This window comes from Pyrgilauda ruficollis, unplaced genomic scaffold, assembly GCF_017590135.1.
Source record: "Pyrgilauda ruficollis isolate IOZ18807 unplaced genomic scaffold, ASM1759013v1 scaffold2, whole genome shotgun sequence".
Lineage (NCBI taxonomy): Eukaryota > Metazoa > Chordata > Aves > Passeriformes > Passeridae > Pyrgilauda > Pyrgilauda ruficollis.
The window spans coordinates 24,446,127-24,462,876 of record NW_024519206.1 but is presented as its reverse complement, the minus strand read 5'-3'; the positions used below and the strand labels follow the sequence as shown (position 1 = coordinate 24,462,876).

Below are 16,750 nucleotides of genomic sequence, written 5' to 3'. Positions count from 1 at the left end.
AATGTCCGGATCTGATCAGAAATTACAGCCTGGGTGTCCAAGCCACTGGGATGCAAAGAACACAGCCAAGATCCCATTGACTTAACGGTAAGAAAGGGATTATACACACTATGATCTGTCCTTCTGCCTCCATTGGAACCCCACACTTCTGTTGAGACCATGCACTTAGTTCCTGAATTTGTGCCAATTATTCTGTCAAGGCTGAAGCAATTGAATCTGAGGTCATGTAAGCCAGACTCTTACCTTCTCCAAACTGGCAGAAGTCTTCTTACTTCAGCCAAGTGAGGACAGTCAAGAGTGTATGAAAGCGAGACTGGCAGGGTTTCTGGAGAACTCCTGTCTCTTTTGCTGTTGCACACACCTCTCCCACAGAATACCATACATGAACTGGAAACACTGCATCTTGGAATCATATTAGGTTTTCTGTCACTGTCCTATCACACTGGAAAGCTGTTTCAGAGTCTGACTACTCTGTTGATTTGAAAAAGTGAAGTAAAAAGCACTTGAAAATAACAACACCAGCCTGAAAAGGGGGGGCCAAAAAACTCTATTATATCACTTCAGTTTGCTTCCAACATAAAGTCTCTTTTTAGTAGGCCTCAGTCCAGCTCGTCCCTAACTATTGATAATAGTTAGTAACTATTGCCATTTCTCTAAATAGAGTGAAATTTTGATAATGTGTCTTACCTAAGTTCTTTCAGACATTTTAAATGTAATGGCAACACCTAAAAATATTTCTCCTACCTCACTTGTTGCTTGAAGATACATGGCCATGTAAGGGAGTGATTGCAATTTGACATGTTCTCACTTGCTAGCAGTGTCACAGCAGCAAATCTCTTAGCCTCCAGCAAGCATCAAGTCATCTACTTAACCTGCTTCACAGTGGATTATATTAAACCACATCACCTTGCATTTGCCTCATACACAGATATTTAACTCAGATTAGCAAATAAACTGATTTTGCCTCTAAGCCTTTAGACAAGGGGTCTTAATGGAGTTTAGCATCTCAAGTCAGCTGCTGTGATCTGCCTTTTCAAGACACGCCAGCAATTCAGCCTGTTCTGAGTTTAGGCCCAAGGAAAGGCTACTCCCAAAAACACACTGCTAAGGAAAATACACAAGCTGTCTACAAACCCATTGGATGAATGAAAATGGTTTACTCAAAACTTATGCACCATCTTATGACATCTCAGGCAGATGGATAGGTTGGAGGAGTTGGTTTTTTGGACAAGTGTATCTGCAAGGTTATGTTGCTTTGCTTCTGAGCGTTGTTCTGTGGAAGAATGGCCACTGCATTCTTTCCAGGGCCAGTAAATCTACAAAATTTGGTGCATGAAATAAAAATCTTCATCAATAGTGTGTATTAGTGTCATGTCTTGCAAAAGCTAGATTATTTTGTTTAAACATTAAAATAAGTACCTTTTGCCTTGAAAAGGACTGTGACAATTAATTGGACAAAAATAGTTTCCTGGGATCTGAAGTTACAATGGCAGCCACTTAGCTGAATGCAAGTGAGAAACATGACATGTGAATGTTCATCCCAGGTAAGGTTTTACCAAGTAAAAGCTGAAGAAATATTAAAGTAGTGCTTGATTAACAATATTACATTGTTAAGTAATGTGTGAGATTGCTTTTTGCGTTGTAAAAGACAGGCATTCGCAGGATCATGTTTGTCTTACTGCACTTCAGAATCACAGGGTGCTGTAACAGCAGTTACCGTCCTTTGCCTTTGATGTGCACTTTTGAAGCACCGCAATGATCACAGTTAAAAACACCTTCAATTCCTGGATTTCTAAGATATATTTTTCGCATTTCGCTCAGCTCTTAATCAATTCCCAAATTCTCACGTGCCCTTGAATTTCAGCATGAAACAAAAGTAGAAATTTAAACTTTGCCTTCCCAATACTGATCTACCTCTGCTGCTCATCCTCCAAGAGAGAGATCACAGCCAAGGCAGGAAACTGCAAAGGCTGGGGGTAGATTGGCCTTGCCAGTGGTGCTCATACACTGAAGAGGAGGTTACCCTTTGCTTGTCAGTTAGGTCTCACCACAGCAGTACGGCCCTAGCCAGACCTTGTAGGGTTTGCTTCCAAAATAAAGTCTCTAGGGACTTTTTGGCGCTAGAACCTTGCCCCATAACCAATACGTACCTTCTGAAACAGCAAAACAACAGAATTAAAAAAAAATTAAAAAAAGAAAGAAAAACCAAACCCACCTCTGGGTTTTGGCTTTGATGTTGACTTCTCCTCCTTCCAGCCACATGTATTTTGGTCACTGGCAAGCACAGTATCATAGAACCATAGAATGGTTTTGGTTGGACAGGACCTTTAAGATCATCTAGTTCCAACTCCCTTGCCACAGGCAGTGACACCTTTCACTGCACCAAATTGCTCAGTGCTCCATCCAGCCTGGCTTTGGGGACTTCTAGGAATGGAACTTCTAGGAAATCCACAATTTCCCTGGGCAACCTGTTCCAGTACCTCACTACCCTCACAGTAAAGAATGCCCAGTGAGCACCATGACGGGGCCCTCCCTGCACACCCAGTCCCTTTCCCCAACCTCAGAGGGCCCTCAGCTGCTTCTTCAACTTGGAGAGGGAAGCAACCCCCTCAGCCTTCCCTCCACCCTGGAGACACTTGCTCCCTGACACCTCATAGCCCGCCCACTGCTATGTTCCTCCATGCGTATCCATACACCTGTCAATCCTGGTGCTTGAATCACAGAAAGCTTTGAGCTGGAAGGGACCTTAGAGATCACTTAGTTCCAACCTCCTCACATGGGCAGGGACACCTTCCACTAGGCAAGATTGCTCTGAGCTCCATCAAACCCGGCCTTGCAGACTGTCAGGGATGGGGCAGACACAATTTCTCTGGGCAACCTGTGCAAATGCCTCACCACCCTCACAGTAAATATTTTCTTCCCATTATCTAATCTAAATTTATTCTGTTTCAGTTTTAATCCACTCGCCTTTGTCCTGTCACTACACACTCTTGTGTAAAGTTCCTCTCCAGCTTTCTTGTAGCTCCCTTCAGGTTCTGAAGGCCACAGTTAGGTCATCCCAGAGCCTTCTCCAGGCCGAACAATCCCAATTCTCCAAGCCTTTCCTCACAGGAAAAATGCTCCATCCCTCTAATCAACTTGGTGGCCTCCTCTGATTTAATATCGATTTGGAAGGCACACCACTCCGCACGCTATTCCTAACCCCCGGTAAGTTGCCGGGGGTGCCTGCGGAGGGCGGGGCGGGCGGAGCCCTGCGCCGGGCCGGCTCCGTGAGGGGCGGGCTGCCGGGGGCTGCCGGCGCCGGAGGAAGTCGGCGCTCGGCCGGAAGCCGGGATGAGGAGGGCGGGGAGGGGGCGTCGCCGGGGCCCCGCCGTCCGCCGCGGCCCTGGCCGCCGCGCCCATGGCCCAGCGGGCGCCCAGGGGGCAGGGGCAGGACGAGGAGGAGGGAGCGGAGGAGGAGGCGGCGGCGAGGGGCAGCCAGGCGCGGGCCAGGAGCCATGCAGAGCCCGCGGCGAGCGGCGGCAGGAGCCAGGACCGGCATGAGAGGAAGCGGAAGAGGCAGGAGGCGCAGCAGCTCCAGAAGATCCAGCACCTGGAGTCTTTGTAAGGAGCCGAGGAGGGGAGGCTGCCCACGGCTCCCGCCCCGGCTCTGCCCTGAGCACACCCCGCCGGCATTTGGGACTCGTTTACAGTGCAGGGTTTGGGGTGTTTTGGGTGGGGTGGTGATTATTCTTCCCCTGTCCCCTTGGGGTGAGCGGCTGAAGGGGTTGGGGGCCACTTGCATAGTTGCTTGGTGATTTATGAAGGGCTTGTTGGCTCTCCCAGGTTCCTCCGTGTCTGACAGATGCAGCACAGAGCAGAGCTTGTTGCACTAGAATGGACTAAAAAAAAAAAAAAAAAAAAAAAAAAAAAAAAAAATTGGGGGTTAAAAAGGGTTTTTTTTTTTAGGAAAAAAAAAAAAAAAAAAAAAAAAAAAAGATAAAGAAATTGGGTGCTATAAAAGGTTTATGTTATTTCACTGAAAAGGCATTTATTGTTTTAACGGAATAAAAAGGTCAGAAGGTATACAAGGACATGATTTTGTTTTTTCCACGTGCAAGTAAAAATGAGTTTGTTATTAAGTGCACCAAAAAGCACTCCGAAGTTATTGCCATAAAGATGGGATGAAGATACTTTAACCACATTTTCCCTGCTGTTCTTACTGTATTAGTATGACTGTGCCTAGCAATCCAATAGGTATATAGGGGTGTCTGTGTGTGCACGGCTAAGCCAATAAAATATTGCCTATGCCATCAAACTTACAGCCTAAAATGATGCACAGCCAGTACAAATGTTTTGTGTCCTGCTGAGTTAACATGTGGATAATGTCTGGAGAGTCCTGTTGAAAAGAGTCTTCCATAAAGCAGAAGATTTGGGGACTCTGGGCTTGCACAGTGCTGTTCTTGTTTCGTTGAAAAACAACCCCCAAAAAATCTCAGTTTTCTTCTAAGATCATTGCACACTTTCACTAAGGCAGCAGATGACGGAAAATAGTGTATCTGTTTAAATACAGATGAGATTTGAGGGGGGGAAATACCCAATACAAATTCAGTTATACAGACTTGCATCTTTCTAAGTAATGTTTATGTGTATTCTTTACCTCCAGGACAGTTTCATACTGCCTTGGCATTTAACTCCTTAGCACATGCATTTTCTCAGTTGCTGTGTGCTCTATGTAGTACCTGTTTGCTACTTGGATTTTAACAAGTGTTTTTTCTGCTGTTAACCCCAAAGAAATGCTGCAGAAAATACGGTACTTTGGTCAGTAGGGTTCTGTCTTTAGGTTTAATGCACAGAAGATGATTAAATTATTATGTATTCAGTTTGGCTGCCAAAGCTAGATGTCAGGAACTGTCTGACTTGACAGTTTCAGCTGGCTATGTCTGTGATTCAGCAGTGCTGCAGTAAAGAAGTTTGGAGACCTCGGGGAGGTGTGCAGCAGAAAAAGAGGAGAGAATTGTGCATGTGTAGTAACTGAAGCTAAATCAAATGTACTACATATCCCCAGGAAGTAGTTGTGCTCCCACAAGAATATGAATCTGAAGGATGTTTGCAAGAGACATGTACTAACGTGATAAATGCTGCCTCTCAGCTTGCTCTATCCATGTTCTGCTGTAGTTCTTAGTTGTAAGTTACAACTAAGTTGTAAGTTCAGTAATGCCACTGAAAAAATGTATTTTTTCAATTTATTTGTCTGTGCGAAGTTACAGGGTAAAATTTTAGGAAAAATATGACCTGAAGGCTTTAACTCAATGCCACTGAAAAAATGTATTTTTTCAATTTATTTGTCTGTGCTAAGCTGCAGAGTAACAATATTTCTATTGCTTTTCAGCTATGAGAAACCTCCCCCTGGGCTAATTAAGGTTGGTAAATAGCAGTAATTTTCTAGGATTATGAGGGATTTTCACAAAACTTGTTCTTTAGGTGTTTAAGTGTCTGTGTTACCTATATAAATCACAGAGAGAAGTAAATGCTTCCCAGGAAAAACTCAGAAAATCATTACAAGCTGACCACTTTGTCTTGGTGATTCAGAGTGAAATGCCCAGGATCAGATAGAAGGAGACCTTGTCTTTTATCATCTCTTAGCATACTTCATGCAGTATTTAATAGTGTGGGTAGAGGGGAGCCACTTATGGAAAGCAGATTTTTGGTTTGAATGACATATTTTCAGGTTTCTTCTCTGCTGCTTAGGCCAAAATAATTCTTTCATCATGATCATTACTTTTGCCAAATTTATATACCTAAGCCATAAAGTCAAGTTTTTAACCTAAAAAAATAACTGCTCTGTGTTGTAAGGGCTTCCTTGTAATTGTTATGTCTTTTTAGCAGGAAGAGGATAACAAAGTCTCTGCTTTGTGTTGTTTTCATTTATAATGTTTATTTAAATAAATTACTAAAATGGATGGGAAGGATTGAAATTCCTGTGCAGCAAAGTTCTGGCTGCAAAATTCATGGGTGAGAAAAAAAGAAAGGGTCAAGTATTTTAAATCTTTTGTGTGTTACAAGGTAAAAAGGTAATGGACGAAATATGTTTCCTATAAAGTGAAGGTCTGTACACTTGAAGTGTTAATTCTAGCAAAGTTAAAATAGTAAGCTATTTTATTGTCCTTATCTTTCTGCTTTTTGTTTTTGTTTTTTTTTTGTTGTTGTTTGGGTTTTTTTTGGGTTTTTTTGTTGTTTTTTTTTGTTTTTGTTTTTGTTTTTGTTCTTTTTTTTGTAGGAGAATGAAACAAAACCAGAAGACTGCATACCTGATGTACCAGGCAATGAAAGTGCACGAGAATTCCTGGCACATGCCCCAACAAAAGGGCTTTGGATGCCTTTGGGAAAAGAAGTCAAAGTTATGCAGTGTAAGGCTGAAAATATTCCAGATGTCGTTGGACCATCATATATCATCCATTTACGCTGGGGGAGGGCAGAATGTCTGGTGAACAGATGATGAAGTCCAGGTAGATTGACATCATATTGATAGAAAAGCAAACATTATCTTGAAGGCTGTTTCAGCCTAGTATTTTATGGATATTACATTTATCAACATAGTGGTTGTGTTTCTCTGTTTCTTCCAACAGACTGAAAATATTTTGCAGAAATGTGGTTTTGGCTTTTTTTTGCTTCTTCTGATCTGTCTCTGAGGTGCGATTCACTGCTGCTTTTTTTTTTAAAGGTTGGAGATGTAAACGTTACGGACACAGAACAGGAGATAAGGAATGCCCGTTCTTTATTAAAGGCAATCAGAAATTGGAACAATTTAGAGTAGTGAGTACCAATATTGTAGTATTACTGCTTGTATTTTTTAGTACTGACAATGCATAATCTTGCAACTGAAGAGAAACCTCTTAGATGATGCTTTATTAAGGACATTTTCTCTGTCTCTAGTATAACATAGATGCCGAAAATCTCCTAATGAAAAAGCTACAGGTGTGTTTGGATGTTTGACTACTTTGCAGAAAATCTACTCTTCAAGAGGAAAATTAATAATTTTTACATGTAAATTGGAAATCTTCAAGAACCTGTTTCAACCATTATTATTTTTTTGTGGTTAAAATGTCAACAAAAAATGTTTAGTCAAGCTTGAGCTTTACAGCATTACCGCTGCTTCAAGCCTTCTGCTCTCACTGTGAACAACCACATCATGAATGCTGTTGTCTAGGTCTGTTATCCAGTCATTGTCTACAAGTCTGATCTCTTGCTGCATTAAGCTCTGTCTCAGTTCTGCAGATTCTTCCTGTGTGATTTCTTTAACTATTTCTGTTGCTCTGCATCATTGACCTATATTTCAAGCTGTCATCATTTATGTCCTCATTTCTGTCCTTGAAAAATGTAATCTTGGCTTAGTCTGTCCAAGTTCTGGATTTGTACTAATTGTATGCAACTGCAAAGAGTATTTTTAGCCCTTTCCCATGACCAGACTGCCTCTAGTCTTCATTTTCCCTCAGGCTTCTTTGTTGCATCAAACTGTTGTTGTATGTCCAAGGCCCTTCATGGTGCATTCCCAACATCTTTCAATTGCTCCTGAAATTTCTGTTCCCACCTCTGGTCAGCATGAGCCATCTCTTCTCTCTGTTGGACTTGTTTGCTTAATCTTCCAACAGAAATGACCACCCCACCTTTTTTCTGCATTCTTGCATGGCATGAACCCACCTTAAATGTCTGCAAAGTTTATTTGCTGTATTCCTTCACAGCTATCTTGTGCTGCAATGCCCATTTAATTTGATTTTAGAACCAATGGTAGTGCACAGCATGATAGAACAACTCCAACTTCATTATCCATATCTTATATTCCTTACTCCTGTATTCCTGTTTGTTTATATCCAAATTTTTTAAATGTACTGTAAGGGTACAGATCATTAGTTTGAACTTGAGTATTCTATCTAAATCTAGCTATTCCCACAGATTATGTGTGGGATTCTCATAGTTGGCTGTGATTGGAGAGGTAGGGAGATGCATACCTAAGGAGAGTCCCCTTCTTTGGAGATGTGGCTAGATAGCCTTTTCCCAAAGCAAATACACCAGTTCAGGTGAACAGTGCTGACAGTGAATTAACAGCTTGCTAAGCATATTCTGTCTTTTATCAAAAGCCTCTAGCATTTGGTTGCTTTTGTTTCTTTTTTTAGGAAATAAAACCATTGGTGATAACATTGCATTTCCTGTTCTCCATTTTAAAGGCACATGAAGATCCAATGTATGATATAATAAGGGAAAATAAGCGTCATGAAAAAGAAAAGAGGTGAGTGTGTCTGTAGTAAACAGCATTTTCAATTTAATTTTTATTTTGGTAATGTGGTACTAATGTATAGGTGGCCTTTTTATAGAAATTTATTTTTAGTTCAGAACATTTTTTTAATGGCAATTTCTTTATGTTGATAGACGAATGCATTTCTACTTTCTAAATAATCACTCTTTAGTACTATCAATCACTTAAATTCTTTAGCTTGTGTATTTTCCCCAGAACAAATTTTAAAGAGCAGTTGTATGCATTTGTGCCATAATATTGAGGTACTTAGGTGTGGTTTTTGGTTTAGACGTGAAAAAACAGTTTGATTTTCTTTTTCTTTCACTGACTTCACTGAGATGTTTTCTAAAATTTGGTTTTTCAGAATATTTTCAGTAGAAATGAAGGGGTTTAGAAAGCTAGTGCTAGGCACCTGATATTGCTACTTTTGTGAGGTCATTATTTAGTATATAAAGTGGCAGGTTTTGCTGCTTTCTTGCTTGAACTGCTTCAGTGGGATAGCTGAACAAACTTTAGGCAGTCCATAGAGCAGCGCTCTTGGAGAGGAATCCTTGAAGAGTATACAGGAGACAAAAATAAAATAAGCAAATACTTTGTCCCTATTCACCAGTAATCCTTGCAAATTCAAAGGAAGAGTGCCTTTCAAAAATACTTCTGCATCCAGAGTAGAGCCTACCCTGTCAGCTTCACTGACATCCTCTCTGTATCTGCAGGACAATGAATGTCATAATATCCTAATCCAAATAATCTTCTGCAGGGATAAGCATAGAACTTCTTATCACCGGGTGGGTGGTGCTGATAGCTGTTGCCTTATTATTTTGCACACATAAATAAGCTAATAAGTTAGTCTGCCTTTCCTATCCAGTGGGATGGAAAGTCCCTGAAAGCAGAACATCTGCTTGTCTCAAAGGAGTTGCTTTTATCAGTCCATGATATTATCTGTAATGAGAGGTAATTGAGCAAAAGAGGAGGTGTTCCCCTGCCCTTTGCATGCAGCTCAACCATTCCTCAAACCAGGAAGGAAAGACGAAAGCTAGGGGGGAAAGACAAGCTAGAAAGGATTCTCATTCACATATTTTAAACTCAGGATACAGCAACTGAAGCAGCTCCTGGAGGACTCTACCTCAGAATCTGATAGCAGTGATGACAGTGATGAAGATGATGAAGATAGCAGCAGCTCCACTTCCTCAGAACATAAACACAAGAAGAAAAAGAGAAAAAAGGAAAAGAAAAAGAAAGAAAAGAAGAAGAAGAAAAAGAGGAAGCGTAAATCATCCAAATCTAATGACAAGTCAGGATCTGACTGACAGCAGTCACCTGCTGCATGCTCATTGACCTCTCTACTCGTGAACTGCGAGGAAAGATCCAAAGAATGAGGAGGAAAACACCAGAAAGGGCTTTATTAAACTTGAAACATACATGTGTGTGCATACAGCATCCTACACTGGCATCCTCTTCTGCCCCTCTGCAGCCAGAAAGAAGAAAGCTGCATTAAACCATATCCTTGTGCTGTAAAACCCGTGCTGAGAGTCATCCAGCTTGGTCAGATGGGGCCTCTGCATTGCTGCCTGTGACCAGCAGCAGAAAGCAGCGACCACCAAGGGATCACCAACAAGCCTGTAGCATTAGCAGACTGTCTGTTGAAGTGTCTTTACTCTGTGAAGTTATTATATACAAAGCCTCTTTGTAACAGGACTGCAGTTTGCACCGTGCAGAGCACTGAGGGCTGCCTTACAGTGCTTGTAATGAGCAGGTTGTACTGTATTTCCTTCTGCGCATACGTGCTGAAGTTCTGTATACCTATCCTAATATTGGCAGCTAGGGAAATAAAGAGTTCTGCTGCAGGGGAAAAAAGATAATCAAGGGGATTTACTTTAAGACAAAATTGCAACATCAGCAAGACTTGATTTTTTTTTTTTTTTTTTTTTTTTGGTGTGTGTGTAACAAAATCTCAATATCACCCTCATTAATGCACAGTTCTGAAACACCTGAAGTGAAACATCTACAGTGTCTAAACCATAGAAGTGGGAGCCAAGTGTAATGATGTTAAATATTCAACTTAACTGTAAAGAGATAGTAGGTTTAGTTTTAAAAAGGGGGGTTCCATGTAAGAAATTAAAAAGATTGATTTCTGCATATTCTGCAGTATCAATTGTTTTGATAAAAGTTGAGGAAGGTTTCCTTTCTAAAAGGCTTGGGGGTAATAAATTCCCACTTTTTATGCTTACTAGATTTGATGAGGTAACATTTTTTTTAATCATTTCACAAGAATATAAATATGTAAGGCTCTCAAAATGGTTTTCAACTACATGCATGAAACCACAATAATAGTAAAGAATTTGTAAGCAGGAAGAAGAGAACATTTTATGTACTTAGGACACCTTACATACTGACCACACTTTTACATAATCTTACAGACTCAACAAGGAAAATGGAGATAGCTATAAACAGCAGTTTACAGTAACCAACTCTCTTTGAAACCTCAAGGTACAGAGCTGTGAATTGAGGAACTAGATGATGGATATTGGTACTGTGCAAAAGGAAAGAGAAAACTAGATTTGCTTTGAAAGAACTTCTATAGAATTTAGTCTCTCTGATTACTAAGATTGAAAAAAAAACCCACATGATACAGCTCTGATACAGTAGAGTGAACTGTAACAGTGAAATCAAAGAGTCATAGACTACAATACAGCTAAGATTTTTTTTTTATTTATTTTCTTCAAAGCTTGAGAAGAGAGGACAAGGGAAAGTATAAATTAAAATGTTTTTTCTCCCTCCTACATGTCTTAGAGTGCTTTAGTAAAAATAACCCCCCATTCCTTGCCAGTATTCACAATATGTTCTGAGGAAAAACAAGATAAGCAAGGCCTACTTACAAGAAGTTTCTGTATCATATTCCCAGACCTTGAAAGTAGAGTTGTATTTTCTCTTGCGTTTAGCAAATCTCCCTGTGGTGGGAATTACTGGTGACTCATGTTAGTTCCCTATATCAACAGCATCATCAAATTCTAAGGGTCTTGTTCTTTCACCAGAAAAAGATTTAACAGCTGAAATAGCATGGGGAGTTCTATAACAAGTTCTCTTGGCCAGGTTGGACAGGGCTCTGGGCAACCTGATCTAGTGGGAGGTGGCCCTGTGTGTGGCAGGGGGTTGAAACTAGATGATCTTTACAGCCCCTTCCAACCCAACCCATTTTAGGATTCTTGTATTGCCACACTTGGGGCTGAGATTAATGCACTTACAGATTATTGAACAGATGCTAGAAGCCTGATATTGACCTGATGCGTTCCAAGAGAACTCTTACTCAGGCTTGTCTAGAGCAGGGCTAACTGAGGATCTCTTCAGTTACTTCAGCTTTTGTCATTTAAGATTGTTCTGAAGCTTAGTTTAATAAAAACAAATTCAGTTTTTCCTTTGCAATCCCCTTCCTTGTTAATGGAACTCTCTCCTTGTATCAGTCAGGATTTATTATTTCAACAATTAAGAAAAATACATTAGGAGACCATTTCTAACTTGTATCAAATCAAATTTAAATGTTTGAGATGCCAAATAACTTTTCTATGCCTGACTAAAGGTCTGTTATATCAGTATCTTTCCAATCAGGGTTTATAGAACACACCTCCACAGCAGAGCAGTGCAAACTCTGCTATTATTTCTTCTATTATTTCGTTGCTTCACTGAAATGCTCTCTCACCCTCTACTGCTGAGAGTACCTATGGTGCAGGTACTTAGAATCATGGGTTAGATTTTAGTATTTAGTGGCCTTGGATATATATTTTCTTTTATATTCACTCACTGCTTATAAACTTTGCCATTTTCCTTAGCAATGAATTCTTCATTGTTTAGTAATTTGTAGCAATTGGCTTTCACACTGCTTTGTGCTAGTTTAATTTCACACACCTTTAATCTTACACGGGAGGGTATGTGAGTGACTGATTCCTGTTTATTCTCCCTATATCATTTCCAGTTTTATAAGCCTCTGTCATATCCCATGTAGGTCTTTACTGCAACTCATAAAAAGTAACATTTCAAAATTTAACAATTCCAATAGACTAAGATTTATAAGAGCTCGTTTTACAGCCAGAGCTAGAGTGCTGAGAAGCATGATTCACGTCATCATTTGGCATTTTAAACAGTGCCAAAGCTGTCATTTAAGATAAGTCTTTTAAAAATATGTAGACTAGAGATAAATACTAACACCCCTTTAGATTAATGAAAAACAGTTCTATGTTGAAGTAAACCCAGAAAGCAGGATAGGAAGACTGACTAGCCTTATTTTTAAAATAATAACCATTTAATGTTTTTGTTCAAAAAACATTTTTTTCTGGCCTTCTTTATAGATGTCTATTTCCATTTGAATGGTCTGTTGAAGCCCAAGTGATAGTAATAACATAATTATGTAGTCCCATGAAACTAAATAGGTGTTAAATGCAGCTAAAACAACCCTCAAAGGCAAGGTAGCTTCCCAGGTCTTTTATCTTAATACTCTGTATAATTTTTGTAAGAAAGGTATTTCAGGTAAAATACTGATACTTTCCTTATTTCTTTGGCCATTCAGTTAGGTGGGGTTTATAGTCTTTTTGAGTGAGACAGCCAGTGGCAGCAAGTCAGGGGAAGCTAAGTACTCTAAAAAAAGGAATTTTTTTTTCCTTGGTACGCCTTCAGTTGGCATGCTTATGAGTGTTACAGGCTTTTGGGGTTTGGGTTTCGGTTTTTTGTTTTTTTGCCGTTGGCTCTGTTCTGCCTTTGTTTGATTTTAATAGAAAGACCTATGGTTAATATTTTCCAGTATAAGGCAGAACACCAGACATTGTAAACGGGAAAAAAATTTATGCCATCCAGGTGCTACCAATTTGAAAATTAAAATACAGAATTAATACCTGGCCAGCCAACAGAACCCAGAGCTCCACATCAATAATTACACCACACCCACTTTGCAACAGAGGTTTCAGTTAGCTACAAATAATGATTTAGAAATCCTGAGCCACAGACAGTAAGTCTGTCCAAACAATGCTCTCAGTATGGCAATCCCAGAGGCCTCTAAGGTTTGTTGCTGGTGTGCCAAGCAGCAAATAGATTCTTCAGCTGCCTTTCAGGAGATGCTGCAGGAAGCATGTGAAAACTTCCAAGGCAATGCAGTACTGCGACAGCTACAAACTCACAGTACTGCCAGCTCTGCAGTGAGTCACTGGGCAGTCAGTCTGGCTGCAGTGGAAACAAAAGCTGACACGTATGTGCATCTGCAAAACTAAATATCACCGTGCCTTAGTTACCTGGCTGAATAAACAAGAGCCTGGGCTTGAACTCCCAGCCTTTTAAATGCAGTTTGTACTTCACTGCCTTTGTGAAGCATGGCCTTTTGACTCACTGGAACATTAGTTTCAGCTGTAAGCCAGTTAAGATGGAATCCACAAATTGTCCATGCTGCTGAATGAAAAAAAGCCGAGCAGAAGATTTAGTTTTAAGGTCACAGGACTGGTACTGTTAGAATACACTACACTGCATATAACCTTATCAAAGAATTATTTCTTGAACACTGGAGCATTCACGCATACTATAAGTATTGGGCATAGCACAGGTATAGTACAAGATATAACCTGTTTAAAATAGCATTTGTTTTCAGAAAAAGAGCAGTGTAAACTCTGCTACTGCTACTCCCTCTCATCCTCTCAGGAGCATCATCAGGCCCTAAATTACTTCTTGCATCTGAGTAGAAATCACACTGAGTAGTGCAAGGCCTGTAAAAGGATGACCAACATGATCATTTAGAGTACCTGTCAAGTATTACCCATTCCCAAAAGTAAGAAAGCCATCTGATTGTGAGGTCATGAGTATTACTTTATAAGATAAGCAGCAAAAGATACAGCTAAGGCTATCAGCAGAAATGGGTGTTAAAAAGCTCCATGCTTGAATTCCTCATTTTATTATTTCATGTTCTGGTGCAGAGATTTTGTGCAGCACGGAAGCCAAATAAGAATTGTTAATGCATTTATTTTCTTTCATTGCTTGAAGTAAAAAGGAATCAAAAACTTGTCATCACAATGACTTCTTTCCTCTAACAGCTTGTGATAAAGGCTGTAGTTATAGCAGAGCTTTAACAATTAACCAGATGGTATTAAAAATAATAGAGAGATGGGATCAGTTGGGTAGGGAAACATCAGTACCCCTCACTAAGAAGGAAAACAGCATAACTTCAGTTACAGGTCAGACTAGTAATAGGTAGGGCCAAAACCTGAACAATCACAGGAAATGCTACTTTTATCCATGTTGCTTACTCTAGGGCACAGACAGAATAAGAACATGGGAGAGGAGGCAAAAGACAAGTTCTGTCTGTCCATTCACCCCACCCTTTTTGAAGGAAAACCAGATGTGTGTTTTGTTGTTGGTTTGGGTTTTTTTTTTTTGTTTCTCTGTTTCCTTCACTGACACTATCACTTTATTTGCGAATCATTCAAGGCTGGCAATATCATATTTAGTCTTCTGACACATTAATAATAGCCTTCATAGACATGGAAAAATGTACATATTTTTGAGCTATCCACCTCATCTAGATCAGTCTGTTACCATTATTCCTAAGACAGCTCATCACAGACCTGATTTTACCATCTTAGTTCTATAAAGAGACTTCCAGGAACAGTATCAGCTGTAAGTCATAGAAGTCATCAGTAAGAAGTCAGAGAACCGGGCACACCACTAAAAACTTTTCTTTTACCTTTCAGATCCATATCTCCAGCTCAGGGTCTCCATAAAGGACTCAAAAGTGTCCAGAGAAAAAGGGGAGGAGAGGGAAGCATCACATAACTCAATGCTTTAGTTTTAGTCCTCAGTCATGAGTAAGATCTGAGGAACTGCCTTGAAAGTTTAAAACAGCACTTGACTTGATACAGCTGTAACTATATTCATTTACATGTTGACAAAAACAAATCCGTCTGATAGAAAAGGGTCATGTACTTATGTCCAGATCATATGACTATGAGATAACATGGACAGGCTTCACAGACCTGAGAGTTTAAGGACAGGGCAGCAATAACTGTCATGCTATAATGGCAGTTTTGCACATACATGGCCATCTCAAGTTTTTTTGCTACTGTGTAAAGATGGAACACAAGAAGTCTCAAAGTGCAATTCTATGAAATTTATTATTTAAATAGTGGATGTGCTAATTATAAAAAGGTGACTTTGGTGTAAATACTTCATTTCATTTTGTGTCCTCAGTCTTCACAGTGTCACTTCTTGCCCTTTTAGAGTGAACAGCAACTTACAAAATATATAATAGAATAATAATCAAATCTTGGATTTATACAAAGAAACCTTTGGTATTTTCCCCCCCACTTCTGCCCCAATATTTGCAATTATCTCTTCTTAGAGAGGGACTTCCTTGTTCCATGCCCTAAAGGTAAAAAAAAAAAAAAAAGTTAAGGTATGTATATATTCCACCTCCAAACTATGTCGATTTGCTTCTAAAAAAAGACTAGATGCCAGTGATTGTCTTTTCCAATTGCAGGCACTGATGGTTGATATTAGAATTATGTACTCAACTTCCCAGCTAGTATAAAATGTGCATGAGTGGTTTTGGACTTCAGAATATCCCAGCATAACAGATAAGAAAGAGTTCCGTATGAAGCGCATATCACATTCTCAGTGTGCTCTTACATAGTTGAATGTATCCAAGAAACAGCTATTTCTAGGGAAAACACAAGAAGTGTTTTGGGATTATGCAAGTTTCCTGGATGCTTTTAATAAAAGCTGGTCAGCAATTAAAGATTTAAGACCTATGTTCAAACAATCTATCTTCAGGGCTGATGCAAATTTTCACTAGTAAGATACTTCAGCCTAAGTTTGTTTCCAACCTTCCTTACGTTTCCAAGATGAAATTCTAATCCTTTGTCTATTATATGAGAGAGAGAGAGACTATCTTTTACTCACGTATTTCCTGATGGAACATTTGGGTTCATTTTTCTACTCTAACTTATTCTTTTCCAGAAAGAAAACTGATCTTTCAGATAGCTTCTTGTATCTACTGACCCTTTTCAATTTATAACCCTTTCAGACTCACACAAATGCACAAAAGCATATTTGTTGCTGAATCGAGTTCATTTTGATTTTTCCCTGTCTTCCTCCATAATAACCAGAAGTTCCTAATCCATAAAGTTGGAGATCTATAGAATTATCTATATGCATTTTTGTTATATCAAATTACAAATCACTTGAGCTGAGGCAGATAAGCAGCTTAAATAAAAGCATATACTGCAAAGTGACACAGGACCCAGCACTTTAAAAAGACAGTACAGCAGTCTGAAGAGCAACTAGACTAAAACTACAACCGCAAGTTTCAGTGTGGGTTTCCTCCCCCATCCTTACATTAAGCAAAGAAGAAACCTAACCTGGTCAAAGCTACACTGGCATTCATAGCAAGGTGATTAAGTGCTGAGTTTAACTTTCACAAGCTATCCAGCTTCCCTGCAGTTCAAACCAAGA

General features: G+C 39.7%; 1 protein-coding gene across 2 annotated transcripts; it reads left to right on the top strand.

The window, feature by feature from the left end:
* The first annotated feature begins 3,293 nt into the window (after window positions 1-3,293).
* RP9 (RP9 pre-mRNA splicing factor) lies at window positions 3,294-10,535 on the top strand. 2 transcript variants are annotated; one of them, XM_041466435.1, is made up of 6 exons: window positions 3,294-3,603; window positions 5,372-5,402; window positions 6,260-6,389; window positions 6,704-6,795; window positions 8,154-8,266; window positions 9,360-10,535. In XM_041466435.1, exons 1-6 carry the CDS (start codon window positions 3,401-3,403, stop codon window positions 9,577-9,579), a joined length of 789 nt encoding a protein of 262 aa, XP_041322369.1. In that variant the 5' UTR covers window positions 3,294-3,400; the 3' UTR covers window positions 9,580-10,535. The 2 variants fall into 2 exon arrangements, with proteins under 2 accessions (XP_041322369.1, XP_041322371.1); XM_041466437.1 differs by having other exon boundaries at window positions 3,300-3,603; window positions 8,205-8,266.
* The last annotated feature ends 6,215 nt before the right edge of the window (window positions 10,536-16,750 follow it).

What these genes read in the sequence shown, in the direction of transcription:
- RP9 (XM_041466435.1), top strand. Translation starts at nt 3,401, where the DNA reads ATGGCCCAGCGGGCGCCCAGGGGGCAGGGGCAGGACGAGGAGGAGGGA. An exon ending in ATCCAGCACCTGGAGTCTTT is followed by an intron (nt 3,604 to 5,371) that starts GTAAGGAGCCGA and finishes ATTGCTTTTCAG; the next exon opens with CTATGAGAAACCTCCCCCTG. An exon ending in AATTGGAACAATTTAGAGTA is followed by an intron (nt 6,796 to 8,153) that starts GTGAGTACCAAT and finishes TTCTTTTTTTAG; the next exon opens with GAAATAAAACCATTGGTGAT.